The 22,654-nt window shown below is 53.3% G+C and overlaps 1 protein-coding gene across 1 annotated transcript in view; it reads right to left on the bottom strand.

The window, feature by feature from the left end:
- Positions 1-22,654, bottom strand: part of atp6v1ba (ATPase, H+ transporting, lysosomal, V1 subunit B, member a) — a 36,645-nt gene that overhangs the window by 8,390 nt on the left and 5,601 nt on the right. The window contains exons 2-9 of the mRNA XM_072436730.1: positions 10,376-10,431; positions 9,177-9,275; positions 8,750-8,843; positions 7,727-7,804; positions 5,083-5,222; positions 2,338-2,439; positions 1,032-1,129; positions 831-954 (exon numbers count right to left, since the gene is read on the bottom strand). Coding sequence (XP_072292831.1) covers positions 831-954; positions 1,032-1,129; positions 2,338-2,439; positions 5,083-5,222; positions 7,727-7,804; positions 8,750-8,843; positions 9,177-9,275; positions 10,376-10,431 — 791 coding nt within the window. The remainder of the gene's footprint in view (positions 1-830; positions 955-1,031; positions 1,130-2,337; positions 2,440-5,082; positions 5,223-7,726; positions 7,805-8,749; positions 8,844-9,176; positions 9,276-10,375; positions 10,432-22,654) is intronic.

Here is a 22,654-nt window from a genome sequence, read left to right on the forward strand (position 1 = left end):
CCCGCTCGCTCTCCCCGGGTCAGAGGTGAAGACGCCGGGCGAGGGAAAGACGCTGGAGCGGAGGAAGAGTGAAGGTTAGGAACAAAAGAGCAGAAGCAACATAAAGACATGAATATACAGAGAACGCAAGAAAAGAAATGAGCGCGGAACGTAACGGCGTCGTCAAGGTAACGGGCAGAGAGACGACAACAGAGGAACAGAACGATGGAAACTGGCTCTTCAGCTCCAACATGCTGCAGGACAAGGTCTTTATGGACGTCTCTGAACATTGTCCCTCAAAGAAAGACTGGACTAAACCACTGCTTACTCAGGGCTCACTGCTGGGTCAGGGTCAGTTATATTAAGTGTCAGTACCTCTCTCAGGGTCAGTTATATTAAGTGTCAGTACCTCTCTCAGGGTCAGTTATATAAAGTGTCAGTACCTCTCTCAGGGTCAGTTATATTAAGTGTCAGTACCTCTCTCAGGGTCAGTTATATTAAGTGTCAGTACCTCTCTCAGGGTCAGTTATATAAAGTGTCAGTACCTCTCTCAGGGTCAGTTATATTAAGTGTCAGTACCTCTCTCAGGGTCAGTTATATTAAGTGTCAGTACCTCTCTCAGGGTCAGTTATATTAAGTGTCAGTACCTCTCTCAGGGTCAGTTATATTAAGTGTCAGTACCTCTCTCAGGGTCAGTTATATTAAGTGTCAGTACCTCTCTCAGGGTCAGTTATATTAAGTGTCAGTACCTCTCTCAGGGTCAGTTATATTAAGTGTCAGTACCTCTCTCAGGGTCAGTTATATTAAGTGTCAGTACCTCTCTCAGGGTCAGTTATATTAAGTGTCAGTACCTCTCTCAGGGCCTCTGCGTAGGAGCTCATGTCGGTCAGGATGACCAGCACGTGCTTCTCACACTGATAGGCCAGATACTCGGCTGTGGTCAGGGCCAGGCGCGGAGTGATGATGCGCTCGATCCTGATTGGACACAAACACCACATGACTTGACCGTTTTTCCGTATGTTTGGCGTTCTTGGCGTGGACTCTGGACTTACGTTGGGTCGTTGGCCAGGTTCAGAAACAGACACACGTTGTCCATGGAACCGTTCTCCTCGAAGTCAGACTTAAAGAAGCGCGCAGTCTCCATGTTCACCTGCAGAGGGCGGCAGAAACACTTCAGTTGTGAATTCTGTCGCTAAAGTCTCAGATGTGAGCGCCCTTTTAACTACAGATATTACTAATTTTATATATATATATATATATATATATATATATATATATATATATATATATATATATATATATATATATATATATATATATATATATATATATATATATATATATATATATATATATATATATATAGTGAAACAAATATACAAATAATTTTTTCTGTTGTTTGTAATGGAAAACTCACGTTTCTAACTTATAAACTCAAACCTATTGCTCGTTTCTTGTTCTAAAGACTAAAAATCATTAGTATTTAGATCCGGTAATCAGAGCATTTTAAAGAGTTTATTGTTAAATGTTTCAGTTTGGTCAAATGTGGCAGTAATGAAATGATGTTCTCTTTGAGCGCCATAAACACTGCTGGTTTCACTCTGGAGCTGACATTTCACACCGGTTTGTTCCGGTTTGAGTTGAACAAAAACCCTCACCGTGACCGAGCAGAATTTAAACTTTCTGAATAAAAAGAGTCATGATATATTGACTTCAACGGCCTGATAAGGACTCATCATGTAGATTGTAAGCTTGAACTGAAATCACGCCTACGATTCTCACAATTATTATGTTAGTTATTATTATATTGTGTCCTGAATAATCACGATCGACAGAATAACCCTGACATTTCTGTCACAGCCGTGTAAAATGGACCAGACGAAGCCGGCGGTTTAAGTCCTGGTTTGGGTCTCGTACGAGCTGAAAACAAACTTTCATTTAACTTATCAATTAGTCTAACGATTACTCTTTCAATTAATCCGTTAGTTTCCCAACGCAAACGTCACGTGATGGAAATAACATTTGAACCTGTTTAGAAATGACTTGATTAATTATTTCAATAATCAAATAGTTGCGATGAACCGATCAACTTTGCTGCCCTAATAAATTTGTCTCTGAATTGTACTTTTACAATAATCATTTCTGCCTCTTTGAACCCCTCTTTATTTCGTGCTTTGGCTTTGGATCTTGTCAGACGCTTTATGACCTGGAAATATCAGATTGTGGCTCTTGACAAAGGAAACAGCTGTTGCTAACGTGCTTTGCGTGCTTTGTATTGCTAAGGCTCCACATAGTCGTTAGCATCAGTGGAAACGCGATGCTTTAGCACGAGATCGAGCGAGTGTTGGCGCCGCTCACCCCCATCGCGGCGAAGACGATGGCGAAGTTGTCGGAGCTGTAGTCCATCACGTCTTTGGACTTCTGCACCAGACCGGCCTGACGACAGATCTGCGCCGCGATCTGAAAACACGGGAAAGTACGGTTAAAACACAGAGCGAGCAAACAACAAGTCACGATCAGACGTGAACAGTGAGGGTGACCAAACGCCCGCTTGTCACGATCAGACGTGAACAGTGAGGGTGACCAAACGCCCGCTTGTCACGATCAGAGGCGAACAGTGAGGGTGACCAAACGCCCGCTTGTCACTATCAGAGGCGAACAGTGAGGGTGACCAAATGCCCGCTTGTCACTATCAGAGGCGAACAGTGAGGGTGACCAAACGCCCGCTTGTCACTATCAGAGGCGAACAGTGAGGGTGACCAAACGCCCGCTTGTCACGATCAGAGGCGAACAGTGAGGGTGACCAAACGCCCGCTTGTCACGATCAGAGGCGAACAGTGAGGGTGACCAAACGCCCGCTTGTCACGATCAGAGGCGAACAGTGAGGGTGACCAAACGCCCGCTTGTCACGATCAGAGGCGAACAGTGAGGGTGACCAAACGCCCGCTTGTCACGATCAGAGGCGAACAGTGAGGGTGACCAAACGCCCGCTTGTCACTATCAGAGGCGAACAGTGAGGGTGACCAAACGCCCGCTTGTCACGATCAGAGGCGAACAGTGAGGGTGACCAAACGCCCGCTTGTCACGATCAGAGGCGAACAGTGAGGGTGACCAAACGCCCGTTTGTCACGATCAGAGGCGAACAGTGAGGGTGACCAAACGCCCGCTTGTCACGATCAGAGGCGAACAGTGAGGGTGACCAAACGCCCGCTTGTCACGATCAGAGGCGAACAGTGAGGGTGACCAAACGCCCGCTTGTCACGATCAGAGGCGAACAGTGAGGGTGACCAAACGCCCGCTTGTCACGATCAGAGGCGAACAGTGAGGGTGACCAAACGCCCGCTTGTCACGATCAGAGGCGAACAGTGAGGGTGACCAAACGTCCGCTTGTCACGATCAGAGGCGAACAGTGAGGGTGACCAAACGCCCGCTTGTCACGATCAGAGGCGAACAGTGAGGGTGACCAAACGCCCGCTTGTCACGATCAGAGGCGAACAGTGAGGGTGACCAAACGCCCGCTTGTCACGATCAGAGGCGAACAGTGAGGGTGACCAAACGCCCGCTTGTCACGATCAGAGGCGAACAGTGAGGGTGACCAAACGCCCGCTTGTCACGATCAGAGGCGAACAGTGAGGGTGACCAAACGCCCGCTTGTCACTATCAGAGGCGAACAGTGAGGGTGACCAAACGCCCGCTTGTCACTATCAGAGGCGAACAGTGAGGGTGACCAAACGCCCGCTTGTCACGATCAGAGGCGAACAGTGAGGGTGACCAAACGCCCGCTTGTCACGATCAGAGGCGAACAGTGAGGGTGACCAAACGCCCGCTTGTCCTCAAAGCTGTACCTGATTTTTACGGCTCATTTTAAACTCCTCGCAGCTGTTCACTTGTAGTTTTCTCATTTAATTGACTTTAGCTTTAATGAACTCTTGGGCTTCGTCAGACGGGGCCGTGCGGTGTAAAATGGGGATGAGAGTGGGAAGGACACGCAGCAAACTGTCATGACAAACTGGATTATTTGAGTTTGACAGAATATTCGTGATTTATTTAATGACCAAAGTCTGAAACAGTTTCTTTGACATTTTGATTTACTAATGTCACTGTTTGTGTTTTAGGGCCTTTTTAGTTCAGACAAACACGACTCGTTTAGATGATTACGATTCATCGCTGCAGCGGCTTCGGTCCAAGTGTTTAAGGAGTTTTGGACCAGTTTCTTGACAGTTCAGCCGCTGCCATTTGTGTTCTTGTGTTTTTGTCTGTTTTTAGTTCCATTCATCTCTTTTCTCTCATCTTTTGCGCCTTTAACCTGTGCTTAGTTTCTTTCACCTCTTTCATAAACCTGTTATTCCATCCACAAACTAAACTCTTCAGAATCCATTTATGCCGAGGCCCTGAACCTGAGTCACACCTGCTTTTTCTACTTCCTGCAGCCGCTCCAAAATAAAAAGGACTCGCTCGGCATCACTGACCTTCAAAATAAAAGACTGACCTTCAAATGAGTCGAAGAGAAAATCCATAAAAAACTCAAGTGTCTGAACAAAGCGGCACAAAAATAACAGAGTTCAGAGCCGTTTGGAGGCTTTGTGTGAAAGAATACAGACATAAAGGACTTAAATGGGTCTAAACCAGGTCTAAAGCGGGTCTAAAGAGGGTCTAAAGCGGGTCTAAACCAGGTCTAAAGCGGGTCTAAAGCGGGTCTAAAGCGGGTCTAAAGCGGGTCTAAAGCGGGTCTAAAGCGGGTCTAAAGCGGGTCTAAAGCGGGACTAAAGCGGGTCTAAAGCGGGTCTAAAGCGGGTCTAAAGCAGGTCTAAAGCGGGGCTAAAGCGGGTCTAAAGAGGGTCTAAAGCGGGACTAAAGCGGGACTAAAGCGGGGCTAAAGCGGGGCTAAAGCGGGGCTAAAGCGGGGCTAAAGCAGGACTAAAGCGGGTCTAAAGCGGGACTAAAGCGGGTCTAAAGCGGGTCTAAAGCAGGACTAAAGCAGGACTAAAGCGGGTCTAAAGCGGGACTAAAGCGGGTCTAAAGCGGGTCTAAAGCGGGTCTAAAGCGGGACTAAAGCGGGTCTAAAGCGGGTCTAAAGCGGGTCTAAAGCGGGTCCGCGTGCACCTCGTTGTGGGGCAGTCCAGCAGCAGAGAAGATGGGGATCTTCTGTCCTCGAGCGATGCTGTTCATGCCGTCGATGGCCGAGATCCCGGTCTGGATCATCTCCTCAGGGTAAATCCTGCACTGGGGGTTTATGGGCTGGCCTGGAGAGAGAGGGACGTGTTAGGACCGTCCAAAAGAAGACGTTTCACCCGATGTTTCACCCGTTTATGGTGAACGTCTGTCATGTTTTTAAAGGTCCAGTTTTCAGAATACACCATCACATCGGACCCCAACAGGGTCTAAAAGTAGTGCATTTTCCACTTCTCCAGCTGCAGTGTTTGGACCTTATCCTCCTGAACATTTCACCAACACATTCTCTTTCCTTCAAATGATAAAACGAGCAGCAGGATTGTGTTTTCAGCAGGATTGTGTTTTGTGGAGAAGACATTGTGCGACGGAGAACACGCAGAAGTGCACACGCTGTGATAATGAGAGCAGATGAGTCTTTAAGTAGCAATGATGGAGCGCGCGGCGATTCCCCTCAGAGCAGTGCATTAAGGGATAAAAGCCTTTATGACACACACAGGGCTAACCACTCTGCCACAGGAACACGCCCGGGCACGAGAGCCACGCCAAATGTACAAGTCCAGGGCTCAGAATAAGCGGTATCGCATCGCAAAATGCGACGCAATTTCTCTCAAATGGAAAAAAGTGTGTTTGTATCGCAGCTTTTGCGATAAAAAAATTTGTGTTCAATTGCATCACCAAAGCGCCTAAAAGTACTGATCACTGGTCAATTGATCGTCAACAACGGCCTGTCACATGTAGGACGCTGTGTGGACATGACGAGTCCCGCTGCTGTCACAGATCAGAGTCTGAAAGTGAGAGGAGCCACAGTGCGGTAAAGTTAGCGTCAGATTCCCAGATTCGGACTTCTGAGGTCAATAACTCCTAAACACACACGTTTTTGCTGATCATTCACAGCCAAAATACTCATATTTACACAAGTGACACGACCTTGTTTTAAAATTCAGATGCATATTTTGGGCGCAGCAAATTACACGGCTCCGAATGTGCAGCTGGAGCCGAGACGAGTGCTTAGGGACCGTCATCAAATGTGCAGCTCAAGCCGAGACGAGTACTTAGGGGCCGTCATCAAATGTGCAGCCGAGACGAGTACATAGGGACCATCATCAAGTGTGCAGCTAGAGCCGAGACGAGTACTTAGGGGCCGTCATCAAATGTGCAGCCGAGACGAGTACATAGGGACCATCATCAAGTGTGCAGCTAGAGCCGAGACGAGTACTTAGGGGCCGTCATCAAATGTGCAGCCGAGACGAGTACATAGGGACCATCATCAAATGTGCAGCTAGAGCCGAGACGAGTACTTAGGGACCGTCATCAAATGTGCAGCTAGAGCCGAGACGAGTACTTAGGGACCGTCATCAAATGTGCAACTCAAGCAGAGACGAGTACTTAGGGACCGTCATCAAATGTGCAGCTAGAGCCGAGACGAGTACTTAGGGACTATCATAAAATGTGCAGCTCAAGCTGAGACGAGTACTTAGGGACCGTCATCAAATGTGCAGCCGAGAAGAGAGTACTTTAGGGACCATCATCAAATAACAAAACGAAAAATGGAATGGAAGGTCAGACAGAGCGGTACAATGTGAATAACACAATAAATACAACATGATGGAAACACAACAGCAACATTTATGTTTCCGAGTGTAAAGACAATGAATATGTAAATGAGACTCCTGAGAATAGTCATGTGATGATGATGTGGAAGAAAGTTGTTTAATGTTTTTTTTTTTCTTCAAATTTTTTGGAAGTGTTTAAAAGTTAATTTGTTAAGAGTTTTTTTTTTTTTTTTTGTAAATAGAATGTTTACAAATACATTTGAAATAAATAATCTTGTTACATCAACGGAAAATATTGATTGTTAGTCACTTTTGTGTTTTGCTATGCAAACGTCCCGACCGTCTCTCCCGGTCCCCCGAACGTCTTCCCCGAACGTCTTCCCCGAACGTCTTCCCCGAACGTCTTCCCCGAACGTCTTCCCCGAACGTCTTCCCCGAACGTCTTCCCCGAACGTCTTCCCCGAACGTCTTCCCCGAACGTCTTCCCCCGAACGTCTCCCCCGAACGTCTTCCCCGAACGTCTTCCCCGAACGTCTCCCCCGAACGTCTCCCCCGAACGTCTCCCCCGAACGTCTCCCCCGACCGTCTCCCCCGACCGTCTCCCCCGACCGTCTCCCCCGACCGTCTTCCCCGACCGTCTTCCCCGACCGTCTTCCCCGAACGTCTCCCCCGACCGTCTTCCCCGAACGTCTCCCCCGACCGTCTTCCCCGACCGTCTCCCCCGACCGTCTTCCCCGACCGTCTCCCCCGACCGTCTTCCCCGAACGTCTCCCCCGACCGTCTCCCCCGACCGTCTCCCCCGGTCCCCCGAACGTCACTCCCAGTCCCCCGAACGTCACTCCCGGTCCCCCGTACGTCACTCCCGGTCCCCCGACCGTCACTCCCGGTCCCCCGACCGTCACTCCCGGTCCCCCGACCGTCACTCCCGGTCCCCCGACCGTCACTCCCGGTCCCCCGACCGTCACTCCCGGTCCTGAACTCGGAGTGGAACCCACAACCCGCTGGCTGAGAGGCGCTCTTACCCATGATGTCGAGGTAATCTTCTGCCAGGACAGTGGGGCCTCGGTCGATGGGTTTCCCGGAGCCGTTAAACACTCGCCCTAAAACACAGAGACAGAGGGTCATCTGAGAGGTCATCTGAGAGGTTGCCATGACAACATTCATAACAAACACTCTTTATTCAGACACTTTAAACACAAAAGAACAGGATTTTCAGAGTCAGTTGCAGATTCTAAACGTTCTTCAGGTCCAGAGCTCGTGTTTGGACCTCACAGTTTCCTCGACTTCACAACAGAAGAAGTCTCTGGAGAAGCAGGAGATGTGTCCAGAGACTTCATGTCCAGAGACTTCATGTCCAGAGACTTCATGTCCAGAGACTTCATGTCTCCTCCGGCTCTCTCTCTCTCTCTCTCCTCCGGCTCGCTCTCTCCTCCGGCTCGCTCTCTGGCTCTTTTCTCCTTCAGTTCTGGTGCTGTCGTGTCGCTCAAGGCCGCTGTGGCTCTCTCTGGCTCGCCGTGGCTCGTTTAATGCACTCTTGTTTCAGTCCTGATCATCTCAGCGCCGCTCAAGGTCGTTGCCGCGGCGCCGTCTCAATGTGGCTCTTGTTTGTCAAGTGTCATTAAAGCATGAGTTTATTATCGTCTCTCGAGCACTTACATATAGTATATTATTAACTCGACAAAAGGTAAAACATGCAGTGATCTGATGCCGCGCTGACGCTTGTTAACACGCGTGATCTACTGACATCACGTGACATCATCTTTGTATGTGTCGTAACACGCGTGACATCATCTTTGTATGTGTCGTAACACGCGTGACATCATCTTTGTATGTGTCGTAACACGCGTGACATCATCTTTGTATGTGTCGTAACACGCGTGACATCATCTTTGTATGTGTCGTAACACGCGTGACATCATCTTTGTATGTGTCGTAACACGCGTGACATCATCTTTGTATGTGTCGTAACACGCGTGACATCATCTTTGTATGTGTCGTAACACGCGTGACATCATCTTTGTATGTCAAAGTGTGAGCAGTCGTACCGAGCATGTCCTCTGACACAGGAGTCCTCAAGATGTCTCCCGTGAACTCACACGCCGTTTTCTTTGCATCGATGCCAGACGTGCCCTCGAACACCTGCAGGAGCAACACGCAAGAGTGAACACCTGCAGGAGCTACCCGCAAGAGTGAACACCTGCAGGAGGTACACGCAAGAGTGAACACCTGCAGGAGGTACACACAAGAGTGAACACCTGCAGGAGGTACACGCAAGAGTGAACACCTGCAGGAGCTACCCGCAAGAGTGAACACCTGCAGGAGGTACACGCAAGAGTGAACACCTGCAGGAGGTACACGCAAGAGTGAACACCTGCAGGAGGTACACGCAAGAGTGAACACCTGCAGGAGCTACTAGTAATAGTATTCATTATTGTGTCGTCTTGACTTTTTCAGTAAAAGTAGATTTCTGACCTGAACCACGGCTTTGGTCCCGATGACCTCCAGCACCTGACCACTCCTCTTGGTCCCATCAGGGAGCGTCAGGTGCACGATCTCTGCGTAACGAGGAAACTACGAGAGAGAGACACAGTTCAACCAGGAAACTACAATATTTACACATAAATTAAAAATAAATAATATTTATGAAAATAACTAAATAATAGGGATGAGTCTCGCGGTGCACTCGAGGTCTGCAGCGCTGCAGGATTAATGACACTCAAATCTCCATGACTACCAAACAATGTTTGGAGTAATGTTTATTATTAATGATCGAATGAACTCTTTGATTGGCGTTAGCGTCAGCGTGTGGCGCTCGTTAATGTTCTTAATTGGTCTTTTTCTGACTTATTCCAAAGCACGTGATGAAATAAGTCGTGATCACGTTTCGTGGATATTTGTTGTTATTGTGCATTTGTGATGAAGTGAAAATAGTCTTCCATTTGTAAAATGAATATTCCTTTAAATGTTCGTGATTATTCAAGTCACAAGATCCTGACGAATAATAAGTGACAATTTTAGAAGCAAAATGAGGTCGTTTTTGTTGAATCACTTTCACTGTTGTTGGGTCAGAATGGTGACTCATCGACGACGCTCGGTGCAGCGACGCTTCGTGTGACGACGCTTCTGGGCCGTTTGGGGGTTTTCAAGCTAAATAAGGCTAAATACAGCAACTGTTTCTAGAGGTGTCGTTTGTCATTGTGGAATAGTTTCATCACTGTCACGTTTGGAGAGAAATCACTATAACTAATGTCGTTTTTGATGAGGCCCAATGTGAGCGCGGGGTCAAATGCTCCAGAGGGCCCACGAGGGGGCCTCTTTGTGAAGCCGGTTTGAGCCGCAGCGAAACGCACGCGAGCGCCGCACCATTCGCTGAAACGCACGCGGACCGGACACGCCCCCACGTCTGCTCCGGACGCGGAAACGACATTAGAACTCCACCGTTTCCGCCGCTTTTAACGCTCAAATCCTCGGCGCCTCTCGCTTTTGTTCCTCTGAATTGTAACAGGTTTCGGCGGTCGTTCCGGCGCTTTTGTCGGCCTTGGCGGGGGCTGTAATCCGGCGGTAACCCGACGCCGCCGCTCACGCTGTTGTAAATGTTAAACTTGTGCAAATCCCCCGTTAAATCCCCTCAAGTCCGGCAGCGGGAAACCGGACCCGGGCTCCTTTGTTACCTTCACATTGTCCAGGATGACCAGCGGCCCGTTCACGCCCGACACCGTGGAGTACGCTGCGGCACAAACACACAAAAGCACATGCGTTATTCACTCGGAAATGACAGAGCACGGCCCCGACCCAATCACCGGTAACCTTTAGAGAAACAGGACGCCGCCGCCGAGCACGCAAATGTCACCATAATGCACGAGACGCAGGGGCGAGGGGCGGGTCCGGCGGCGCCCGGAGTGGCCTTTCAATATGGACGAGGGATAATGAGGGACACAAGGCGGCGGGAGGAGGAGAGGTGCGGGCGGCGCCACCTTCAGGGGGCCGACGGGCGCCCGTGTGACAAGCCGTAATCAGAGCGTCTTTAGCCTCCCGAGTGCCGGGTTCAGTCGGGGCAAATGTCAGGCCTAATGTGCACTTTTGGGCAGCGCTTTCAGGACGTCGGGCGCGCGTTTGTTTCACCGTTTCACGCGGCGCCATTCACGGGAACGTGCGGCGCCATGACGCAGCGGTCGACGGGCAAAACGCCGCCAGAGAAGATCGGGAATGTTGATTTGAAGATCTGCTAAATTTGAATGTCCGGTTTGTTGAAAAATTAGATGAAAAATGCGACAAAAAATGTGATTAAAAAGGGAAAAAAAGAGGCTAAATTAAGTAAAATATTTCTCCAATTTAAAGACATATTTCACACATTTCTGTTTGACTCTTGTTTGATTATTTTCATGATTAAAAAAACAATTCAGTTGTCAATATTGCCCAGTTCTATAGCTGATAAATACTAAAAGTGAGACCTTTATAGAGCTGTAGCGCTTTAGCGGCCTAATTATTCTATTGAGATTATAAAGATTTATATCCAGCACGGCAGAAAGGAGAAAGTATGAAGCTGGAATCATTCGTTTCTTTCACCTTTTTACAAATAAATGTGGCGTTTGGTGGTATTTTTCGTCTCTTCTCAGGAGCTGTTGGATGTGGAGAAGTTTTTCTTTAATTCCACAAATGGCTCCACAAACAGAGCGCGTCTTTAGTCGTCGAGGCCCTAATGAAGCACACAATGTAAAGAGTCTTCAAAAGCACTTTGTAAACCAGATGCCTCGCCATTATGTCACGTCTGAGTGAATGAGCAGGTTCTGTTCTCACACGCCTCGTCCTCCTGCGGCTCATCGTATGAATAACCCCCGGCCCCTCGGACCCTCCTCGCGCCGGCCCGCTTTCACCCTCCTCGCGCCGGCCCGCTTTCACCCTCCTCGCGCCGGCCCGCTTTCACCCTCCTCGCGCCGGCCCGCTTTCACCCTCCTCGCGCCGGCCCGCTTTCACCCTCCTCGCGCCGGCCCGCTTTCACCCTCCTCGCGCCGGCCCGCTTTCACCCTCCTCGGGGCCCTCCAGGGGGCGCTGTACTCCGGGGGGGGGGCGCTGTACTCTGGGGGGGGGGGCGCTGTACTCTGGGGGGGGGCGCTGTACTCTGGGGGGGGCGCTGTCCTCCAGGGGGCGCTGTACTCCAGGGGGGGGCGCTGTACTCCTGGGGGGGGCGCTGTACTCTGGGGGGGGCGCTGTACTCCTGGGGGGGGCGCTGTACTCTGGGGGGGGCGCTGTCACGTGTGAGCGTCCTCCAGGGGGCGCTCTGTCCTCCAGGGGGCGCTCTGTCCTCCAGGGGGCGCTCTGTCCTCCAGGGGGCGCTCTGTCCTCCAGGGGGCGCTCTGTCCTCCAGGGGGCGCTGTCACATGTGGTGGTGGTTCATCTTTGCTCTCCTTTGTCTCGATTGTCTCTTTTTGAAACTTGTGTGACATTTGAAAGCGTCTTTTGCACTTGTCCAACACAAACTAAAGCTGCTCTGGTCCTGGTTCAGTCGAGCTCTGGTCCTCAGATCCTGGTGGAGAGGTTCAGAGGGCGGGGCACTTCTTTGTACCGGGCGCCATAATTGGTCTTAATCCTGGTCCTGAACCGGTCTGGGTTTGTTTGGGATGAGCGACCTTCAGCCCCGAGGAGAGAGAAAGGAACCATTGACAAAAGTCCACAAAATCTGGACAAAACGGTGAGAGAAAAGCGCGAGGGGCCGGCGTGGTGCAGGGGGCCGGCGTGGTGCAGGGGGCCGGCGTGGTGCAGGGGGCCGGCGTGGTGCAGGGGGCCGGCGTGGTGCAGGGGGCCGAGGACAGCCAGGAGCATCTTTAGGACAATGAAAATGTCTGCCACAAAAACCAGTTCAGCCCAGAAACCTTCCCACAAAATGCAGCAGAAAAAGGGAAGCAATTAGCTCTGAAAATACAGCTGTGAGGTTCAGGGGCCCGGCCCCAGAAGGGCCCATAAAGCACAGCTATTCTGTCATACAATGGGATTGAGTTATAAGACGTATAGAACATAACTTATGTCTGACTACGGACCAACTGCCTCTTCGACTTTTTAATTTTTCTCAACTTTACATTTAGACCCGCTTTAGCCCCCCGCTTTAGCCCCCCGCTTTAGCCCCCCGCTTTAGTCCCCCGCTTTAGTCCCCCGCTTTAGTCCCCCGCTTTAGTCCCCCGCTTTAGTCCCCCGCTTTAGTCCCCCGCTTTAGTCCCCCGCTTTAGTCCCCCGCTTTAGCCCCGCTTTAGCCCCGCTTTAGCCCCGCTTTAGCCCCGCTTTAGCCCCGCTTTAGCCCCGCTTTAGTCCCGCTTTAGTCCCGCTTTAGTCCCGCTTTAGTCCCGCTTTAGTCCCGCTTTAGCCCCGCTTTAGCCCCGCTTTAGCCCCGCTTTAGCCCCGCTTTAGCCCCGCTTTAGCCCCGCTTTAGTCCCGCTTTGGACCCGCTTTGGACCCGCTTTAGACCCGCTTTAGTCCCGCTTTAGACCCGCTTTAGACCCGCTTTAGTCCCGCTTTAGTCCCGCTTTAGTCCCGCTTTAGACCCGCTTTAGACCCGCTTTAGTCCCGCTTTAGTCCCGCTTTAGTCCCGCTTTAGTCCCGCTTTAGACCCGCTTTAGACCCGCTTTAGTCCCGCTTTAGTCCCGCTTTAGACCCGCTTTAGACCCGCTTTAGACCCGCTTTAGACCCGCTTTAGTCCCGCCTGATTCACTTTGGTTTAGTGAAGTTGTGGTCAACTCTCTGGATTTGTTGCACCTAAACTAAACTAAACTAAACTAGTAAAGTAAAGCTCACTTTGCTGGTGTTTGTTCCTTCCGTTGCTCTTTCCCTCTCTCGCGCTCTTTTGTCCTCTTTCTTAAATGCGTTTTCACAGATTCCTGAGAGGCGTGTAATTGCGCCCCACTTTCCCGCTCGCACGTCATTACTCCTATTATCATTATTATTTATTATTATTATTATTATGATGATTTGAGCCATTACTGGACCACCACACGCCGAAGAATGGCTCCTTTTGAGACCTGCGTCCAATTGGGGGGTAAGTGTGGCTATTAAGGCCTTTTCTGCGGCGGACAATGGTGCGATTGTACGGCGCGCGCTCGGAGGGAGGGGCGGCGCGGCCTTGGAGGGGGAAAAACATCATCGTGTTGTGAAAATTTGATGGAATTTTCATAAAAGCGTGTGTTTGCGACGCGCGGATGTTTGGGTTGGTTGTGTCTTAAACATGTCAATCACCGAGCGGCAGAAATCAGGTCGAGACGGAGCGAAAACGATAAGGTTTCTGTTTTGAAATGTTTACGGCGGCATGTGAAGGTGTGTGTGCGCCGTGTGAAGGTGTGTGTGCGGCATGTGAAGGTGTGTGTGCGGCGTGTGAAGGTGTGTGTGCGCCGTGTGAAGGTGTGTGTGCGCCGTGTGAAGGTGTGTGTGCGGCGTGTGAAGGTGTGTGTGCGGCGTGTGAAGGTGTGTGTGCGCCGTGTGAAGGTGTGTGTGCGGCGTGTGAAGGTGTGTGTGCGGCGTGTGAAGGTGTGTGTGCGCCGTGTGAAGGTGTGTGTGCGGCGTGTGAAGGTGTGTGTGCGGCGTGTGAAGGTGTGTGTGCGGCGTGTGAAGGTGTGTGTGCGCCGTGTGAAGGTGTGTGTGCGGCGTGTGAAGGTGTGTGTGCGGCGTGTGAAGGTGTGTGTGCGCCGTGTGAAGGTGTGTGTGCGCCGTGTGAAGGTGTGTGTGCGGCGTGTGAAGGTGTGTGTGCGGCGTGTGAAGGTGTGTGTGCGGCGTGTGAAGGTGTGTGTGCGCCGTGTGAAGGTGTGTGTGCGGCGTGTGAAGGTGTGTGTGCGGCGTGTGAAGGTGTGTGTGCGCCGTGTGAAGGTGTGTGTGCGGCGTGTGAAGGTGTGTGTGCGGCGTGTGAAGGTGTGTGTGCGGCGTGTGAAGGTGTGTGTGCGGCATGTGAAGGTGTGTGTGCGCCGTGTGAAGGTGTGTGTGCGGCGTGTGAAGGTGTGTGTGCGGCGTGTGAAGGTGTGTGTGCGGCGTGTGAAGGTGTGTGTGCGGCGTGTGAAGGTGTGTGTGCGGCGTGTGCGGCGTGTGAAGGTGTGTGTGCGGCGTGTGAAGGTGTGTGTGCGGCGTGTGAAGGTGTGTATGCGGCGAGTGAAGGTGTGTGTGCGGCGAGTGAAGGTGTGTGTGCGGCGAGTGAAGGTGTGTGTGCGGCGAGTGGAGGTGTGTGTGCGGCGAGTGAAGGTGTGTGTGCGGCATGTGAAGGTGTGTGTGCGGCGTGTGAAGGTGTGTGTGCGGCGTGTGAAGGTGTGTATGCGGCGAGTGAAGGTGTGTGTGCGGCGTGTGAAGGTGTGTGTGCGGCATGTGAAGGTGTGTGTGCGGCATGTGAAGGTGTGTGTGCGGCGAGTGAAGGTGTGTGTGCGGCGTGTGAAGGTGTGTGTGCGGCGAGTGGAGGTGTGTGCGGCGTGTGAAGGTGTGTGTGCGGCGAGTGGAGGTGTGTGCGGCGTGTGAAGGTGTGTGTGCGGCGAGTGAAGGTGTGCGTGCGGCGAGTGGAGGTGTGCGTGCGGCGAGTGGAGGTGTGTGCGCCGTGTGAAGGTGTGCGTGCGCCGTGTGAAGGTGTGCGTGCGCCGTGTGAAGGTGTGCGTGCGGCGTGTGAAGGTGTGTGTGCGGCGAGTGGAGGTGTGTGCGGCGTGTGAAGGTGTGTGTGCGGCGAGTGGAGGTGTGTGCGCCGTGTGAAGGTGTGCGGCGAGTGAAGGTGTGTGTGCGCCGTGTGAAGGTGTGTGTGCGGCGAGTGGAGGTGTGTGCGGCGTGTGAAGGTGTGTGTGCGGCGAGTGGAGGTGTGTGCGGCGTGTGAAGGTGTGTGTGCGGCGAGTGGAGGTGTGTGCGCCGTGTGAAGGTGTGTGTGCGGCATGTGAAGGTGTGTGTGCGCCGTGTGAAGGTGTGTGTGCGGCATGTGAAGGTGTGTGTGCGCCGTGTGAAGGTGTGTGTGCGGCGTGTGAAGGTGTGTGTGCGCCGTGTGAAGGTGTGTGTGCGGCATGTGAAGGTGTGTGTGCGGCGTGTGAAGGTGTGTGTGCGGCATGTGAAGGTGTGTGTGCGCCGTGTGAAGGTGTGTGTGCGCCGTGTGAAGGTGTGTGTGCGCCGTGTGAAGGTGTGTGTGCGCCGTGTGAAGGTGTGTGTGCGCCGTGTGAAGGTGTGTGTGCGGCATGTGAAGGTGTGTGTGCGGCATGTGAAGGTGTGTGTGCGGCGTGTGAAGGTGTGTGTGCGGCGTGTGTGCGGCGTGTGAAGGTGTGTGTGCGGCGTGTGAAGGTGTGTATGCGGCGAGTGAAGGTGTGTGTGCGGCGTGTGTGCGGCGTGTGAAGGTGTGTGTGCGGCGTGTGAAGGTGTGTGTGCGGCGTGTGAAGGTGTGTGTGCGGCGAGTGGAGGTGTGTGCGGCGTGTGAAGGTGTGTGTGCGGCGAGTGGAGGTGTGTGCGGCGTGTGAAGGTGTGTGTGCCGTGTGAAGGTGTGTGCGGCGTGTGAAGGTGTGTGTGCGGCGTGTGAAGGTGTGTGTGCGGCGAGTGAAGGTGTGTGTGCGGCGAGTGGAGGTGTGCGTGCGGCGAGTGGAGGTAAGTGCGCCGTGTGAAGGTGTGCGTGCGCCGTGTGAAGGTGTGCGTGCGCCGTGTGAAGGTGTGTGTGCGGCGTGTGAAGGTGTGTGTGCGGCGAGTGGAGGTGTGTGCGGCGTGTGAAGGTGTGCGGCGAGTGAAGGTGTGTGTGCGCCGTGTGAAGGTGTGTGTGCGGCGAGTGGAGGTGTGTGCGGCGTGTGAAGGTGTGTGTGCGGCGAGTGGAGGTGTGTGCGCCGTGTGAAGGTGTGTGTGCGCCGTGTGAAGGTGTGTGTGCGGCGAGTGAAGGTGTGTGTGCGGCGTGTGAAGGTGTGTGTGCGGCGAGTGGAGGTGTGTGCGCCGTGTGAAGGTGTGCGGCGAGTGAAGGTGTGTGTGCGCCGTGTGAAGGTGTGTGTGCGGCGAGTGGAGGTGTGTGCGGCGTGTGAAGGTGTGTGTGCGGCGAGTGGAGGTGTGTGCGCCGTGTGAAGGTGTGTGTGCGCCGTGTGAAGGTGTGTGTGCGGCGAGTGAAGGTGTGTGTGCGGCGTGTGAAGGTGTGTGTGCGGCGAGTGAAGGTGTGTGTGCGGCGTGTGAAGGTGTGTGTGCGGCGAGTGGAGGTGTGTGCGGCGTGTGAAGGTGTGTGTGCGCCGTGTGGAGGTGTGTGTGCGGCGAGTGGAGGTGTGTGCGGCGTGTGAAGGTGTGTGTGCGGCGAGTGGAGGTGTGTGCGCCGTGTGAAGGTGTGTGTGCGCCGTGTGAAGGTGTGTGTGCGCCGTGTGAAGGTGTGTGTGCGCCGTGTGAAGGTGTGTGTGCGCCGTGTGAAGGTGTGTGTGCGCCGTGTGAAGGTGTGTGTGCGCCGTGTGAAGGTGTGTGCGCGCCGTGTGAAGGTGTGTGCGCGGCGAGTGAAGGTGTGTGTGCGGCGTGTGAAGGTGTGTGTGCGGCGAGTGGAGGTGTGTGCGGCGTGTGAAGGTCTGTGTGCGCCGTGTGAAGGTGTGTGTGCGGCGAGTGAAGGTGTGTGTGCGGCGAGTGAAGGTGTGTGTGCGGCGAGTGAAGGTGTGTGTGCGCCGTGTGAAGGTGTGTGTGCGGCGAGTGGAGGTGTGTGCGCCGTGTGAAGGTGTGTGCGCCGTGTGAAGGTGTGTGCGCCGTGTGAAGGTGTGTGTGCGGCGATTGAAGGTGTGTGTGCCGTGTGAAGGTGTGTGCGCCGTGTGGAGGTGTGTGTGCTGCGAGCGAACGTGTGTGCGCCGTGTGGAGGTGTGTGTGCTGCGAGCGAACGTGTGTGCGCCGTGTGGAGGTGTGTGTGCTGCGAGCGAACGTGTGTGCGCCGTGTGGAGGTGTGTGTGCGGCGAGTGAAGGTGTGTGCGCCGTGTGGAGGTGTGTGTGCGGCGAGTGAAGGTGTGTGTGCGGTGAATGGAGGTGTGTGCGCCGTGTGAAGGTGTGTGCGCCGTGTGAAGGTGTGTGCGCCGTGTGAAGGTGTGTGCGCCGTGTGAAGGTGTGTGCGCCGTGTGAAGGTGTGTGCGCCGTGTGAAGGTGTGTGTGCGCCGTGTGAAGGTGTGTGTGTGCGCCGTGTGAAGGTGTGTGTGTGCGCCGTGTGAAGGTGTGTGTGCGCCGTGTGGAGGTGTGTGTGCGGCGTGTGAAGGTGTGTGTGCGGTGAGTGGAGGGGTGTGTGCGGCGAGTGGAGGTGTGTGCGCCGTGTGAAGGTGTGTGTGCGCCGTGTGAAGGTGTGTGTGCGCCGTGTGAAGGTGTGTGTGCGCCGTGTGAAGGTGTGTGTGCGGCGAGTGGAGGTGTGTGCGCCGTGTGAAGGTGTGTGTGCGCCGTGTGAAGGTGTGTGTGCGCCGTGTGAAGGTGTGTGTGCGCCGTGTGAAGGTGTGTGTGCGCCGTGTGAAGGTGTGTGTGCGCCGTGTGAAGGTGTGTGTGCGCCGTGTGAAGGTGTGTGTGCGGCGTGTGAAGGTGTGTGTGCGGCGAGTGAAGGTGTGTGTGCGGCGAGTGAAGGTGTGTGTGCGCCGTGTGAAGGTGTGTGTGCGGCGAGTGAAGGTGTGTGTGCGGCGAGTGGAGGTGTGTGTGCGGCGTGTGGAGGTGTGTGTGCGGCGTGTGGAGGTGTGTGTGCGGCGTGTGAAGGTGTGTGTGCGGCGTGTGAAGGTGTGTGTGCGGCGAGTGAAGGTGTGTGTGCGGCGAGTGGAGGTGTGTGTGCGGCGAGTGGAGGTGTGTGCGGCGTGTGAAGGTGTGTGTGCGGCGAGTGGAGGTGTGTGCGCCGTGTGAAGGTGTGTGTGCGGCGAGTGAAGGTGTGTGTGCGGCGAGTGGAGGTGTGTGTGCGGCGAGTGGAGGTGTGTGCGGCGTGTGAAGGTGTGCGTGCGCCGTGTGAAGGTGTGCGTGCGCCGTGTGAAGGTGTGTGTGCGGCGTGTGAAGGTGTGTGTGCGGCGAGTGGAGGTGTGTGCGCCGTGTGAAGGTGTGTGCGCCGTGTGAAGGTGTGTGTGCGCCGTGTGAAGGTGTGTGTGCGGCGAGTGAAGGTGTGTGTGCGGCGTGTGAAGGTGTGTGTGCGGCGAGTGGAGGTGTGTGCGGCGTGTGAAGGTCTGTGTGCGCCGTGTGAAGGTGTGTGTGCGCCGTGTGAAGGTGTGTGTGCGGCGAGTGAAGGTGTGTGTGCGGCGAGTGAAGGTGTGTGCGCCGTGTGAAGGTGTGTGTGCGCCGTGTGAAGGTGTGTGCGGCGTGTGAAGGTGTGTGTGCGGCGTGTGAAGGTGTGTGTGCGGCGAGTGAAGGTATGTGTGCGCCGTGTGAAGGTGTGTGTGCGGCGAGTGGAGGTGTGTGCGGCGAGTGGAGGTGTGTGCGCCGTGTGAAGGTGTGTGTGCGCCGTGTGGAGGTGTGTGTGCGGCGAGTGGAGGTGTGTGCGCCGTGTGGAGGTGTGTGCGGCGAGTGGCGGTGTGTGCGCCGTGTGAAGGTGTGTGCGCCGTGTGAAGGTGTGTGTGCGGCGATTGAAGGTGTGTGTGCCGTGTGAAGGTGTGTGCGGCGAGTGGAGGTGTGTGCGCCGTGTGGAGGTGTGTGCGCCGTGTGGAGGTGTGTGCGGCGAGTGGAGGTGTGTGCGCCGTGTGAAGGTGTGTGTGCGGCGAGTGAAGGTGTGTGTGCCGTGTGAAGGTGTGTGCGGCGAGTGAAGGTGTGTGTGCCGTGTGGAGGTGTGTGCGCCGTGTGGAGGTGTGTGTGCAGCGAGTGAAGGTGTGTGCGCCGTGTGGAGGTGTGTGTGCGCCGTGTGAAGGTGTGTGTGCGGCGAGTGAAGGTGTGTGCGCCGTGTGGAGGTGTGTGCGCCGTGTGGAGGTGTGTGCGCCGTGTGGAGGTGTGTGTGCTGCGAGCGAACGTGTGTGCGCCGTGTGGAGGTGTGTGTGCTGCGAGCGAACGTGTGTGTGCGCCGTGTGGAGGTGTGTGTGCGGCGAGTGAAGGTGTGTGCGCCGTGTGGAGGTGTGTGTGCGGCGAGTGGAGGTGTGTGTGCGCCGTGTGAAGGTGTGTGTGCGGCGAGTGGAGGTGTGTGCGCCGTTTGAAGGTGTGTGCGCCGTTTGAAGGTGTGTGCGCCGTGTGAAGGTGTGTGCGCCGTGTGAAGGTGTGTGCGCCGTGTGAAGGTGTGTGCGCCGTGTGAAGGTGTGTGCGCCGTGTGAAGGTGTGTGTGTGCGCCGTGTGAAGGTGTGTGTGCGCCGTGTGAAGGTGTGTGTGTGCCGTGTGAAGGTGTGTGTGTGCGCCGTGTGAAGGTGTGTGTGCGCCGTGTGAAGGTGTGTGTGCGCCGTGTGAAGGTGTGTGTGCGGCGAGCGAACGTGTGTGCGCCGTGTGAAGGTGTGTGTGCGCCGTGTGGAGGTGTGTGTGCGCCGTGTGGAGGTGTGTGTGCGCCGTGTGGAGGTGTGTGTGCGGCGAGTGAAGGTGTGTGTGCGGCATGTGAAGGTGTGTGTGCGGCGAGTGCGGATATTGCAGTCTCAGAGCCGCAGTCTCAGAGCCGCTGTCAGAGTCTCATCAAAATCTCACTCGGAGTCAGGACGTTGGCTTCGCTGCAACCGATTAATCGACTAAACAACTAAAGACATTAAAAGACGAGACACGGAGAGTTCTTTTGTAGAGCACAGTTTGTATCAATGTGTTTTATCGAAGACGAAAGACGCATTCAACACCAAACAAACTGAATGTCATCCTTCTAGAATGTCCTGGAAAAGTCGTGTTTTCGACAAAGAGAAACTCCCAACGCTCCGGCTCGTTCACACTTTACTCGTGCTGCTGGAGCTTTAGCGACAAAAGGGAAAAGGCTCAATAATAGTTAAATCGTGATCAAAGTTTGAGACAATCAACGGGCGATTTAAAGGCAAAATAATAGTATTTTCTTTCTCAAACTCTGGTCTTTGACTCTGATCAAACTCTCGGTCATTTTAGACCGTTAAAAAACGGTGATCTTAGTTTTCGTATCGATACTTTTGAAGTTTGTTCTCTGGATAACTCGAGTATGGTTGGACAAAAGTGGCCCTCTGCTCCCAGCGCTGAGGCAGAGAGCGTCTCCGGAGCGTCCCTCCCTCTTTCCTCGGAACACTTCTAATCCGCTCCGTCTTTGTTTTAACCGCAGCCTAATTATCACATTAACAAGAGAGCGAGAGAAAGGAGCTCGGTCATCCAGCGCTTCAAGTGTCATCTCCAGAACAAATGGTGTCAGCGCGCTCGTCGGAACAGAAGCAGCGGCGGCGAGAGTGGCAGCCGCCCACTCCGGCTCCGCCTCGCTCCGCCGTGACAGCTCTCAAACGCACGGCTTCATTAAAAACACTCGGCGCCGAGATCGGGGGCTGACAGACGCCGTTTGTTTATCGGGACCACATTATGGCGGCTAATTAGCGGCGCACAAAGGGACTCGGTGGCTTTTCACACGCGGCGTGACAGAAGCGAGGCTAAAACAAAAGCGAGCGGTTCACGCTAATAGCTTTTGTGGCGGATGACACGGACGACAAAGGCCCAAACATCTGCCGTGAACGCCTCTGCAGAGGTTCATGGACGGGGACCGGGACCAGGGACCGGGACCAGGGGACCAGGACAGGAACCAGGGGATTAAAGACGTGCGCGTAAACGTGTGCGTGTAAACGTGTGTAAACATGTGCGTGTAAACATGTGCGTGTAAACATGTGCGTGTAAACATGTGCGTGTAAACATGTGCGTGTAAACGTGTGCGTGTAAACATGTGCGTGTAAACATGTGCGTGTAAACGTGTGCGTGTAAACATGTGCGTGTAAACATGTGCGTGTAAACATGTGCGTGTAAACATGTGCGTGTAAACATGTGCGTGTAAACGTGTGCGTGTAAACGTGTGCGTGTAAGCATGTGTGTAAACGTGTGTAAACGTGTGCGTGTAAACGTGTGTAAACATGTGCGTGTAAACATGTGTGTGTAAACATGTGCGTGTAAACATGTGTGTGTAAACATGTGCGTGTAAACGTGTGCGTGTAAACATGTGCGTGTAAACATGTGCGTGTAAACATGTGCGTGTAAACGTGTGCGTGTAAACGTGTGCGTGTAAGCATGTGTGTAAACGTGTGTAAACGTGTGCGTGTAAACATGTGTGTAAACATGTGCGTGTAAACATGTGTGTGTAAACATGTGCGTGTAAACATGTGTGTGTAAACATGTGCGTGTAAACGTGTGCGTGTAAGCATGTGTGTGTAAACATGTGCGTGTAAACGTGTGCGTGTAAGCATGTGTGTAAACGTGTGTAAACGTGTGCGTGTAAACATGTGTGTAAACATGTGTAAACGTGTGCGTGTAAACATGTGCGTGTAAACGTGTGCGTGTAAACGTGTGCGTGTAAACATGTGTGTAAACATGTGCGTGTAAACGTGTGCGTGTAAACGTGTGCGTGTAAACGTGTGCGTGTAAACGTGTGCGTGTAAACGTGTGTAAACATGTGCGTGTAAACGTGTGTAAACATGCGTGTAAACGTGTGTAAACATGTGCGTGTAAACGTGTGTAAACGTGTGCGTGTAAACGTGTGTAAACGTGTGCGTGTAAACGTGTGTAAACGTGTGCGTGTAAACATGTGTGTAAACGTGTGTAAACGTGTGCGTGTAAACATGTGCGTGTAAACGTGTGCGTGTAAACGTGTGCGTGTAAACGTGTGTAAACATGTGTGTGTAAACGTGTGTAAACATGTGTAAACGTGTGCGTGTAAACATGTGTGTAAACATGTGCGTGTAAACGTGTGCATGTAAACGTGTGCGTGTAAACGTGTGTAAACATATGTGTGTGTAAACGTGTGTAAACATGTGTGTGTAAACGCGTGTAAACGTGTGCGTGTTCTTAAGCGTGTGTGTTCTTGTGCGTGTTCTTAAGCGTGTGTGTGTTCTCGTACGTGTTCTTAAGCGTGTGCGTGTTCTTAAGCGTGTGTGTTCTCGTGCGGTTTCTTAAGCGTGTGCGTG

The sequence above is a fragment of the Eucyclogobius newberryi genome, unplaced genomic scaffold (genome assembly GCF_026437365.1).
Source record: "Eucyclogobius newberryi isolate DKJ021-1_F unplaced genomic scaffold, fEucNew1.0.hap1 SCAF_8, whole genome shotgun sequence".
NCBI lineage: Eukaryota > Metazoa > Chordata > Actinopteri > Gobiiformes > Gobiidae > Eucyclogobius > Eucyclogobius newberryi.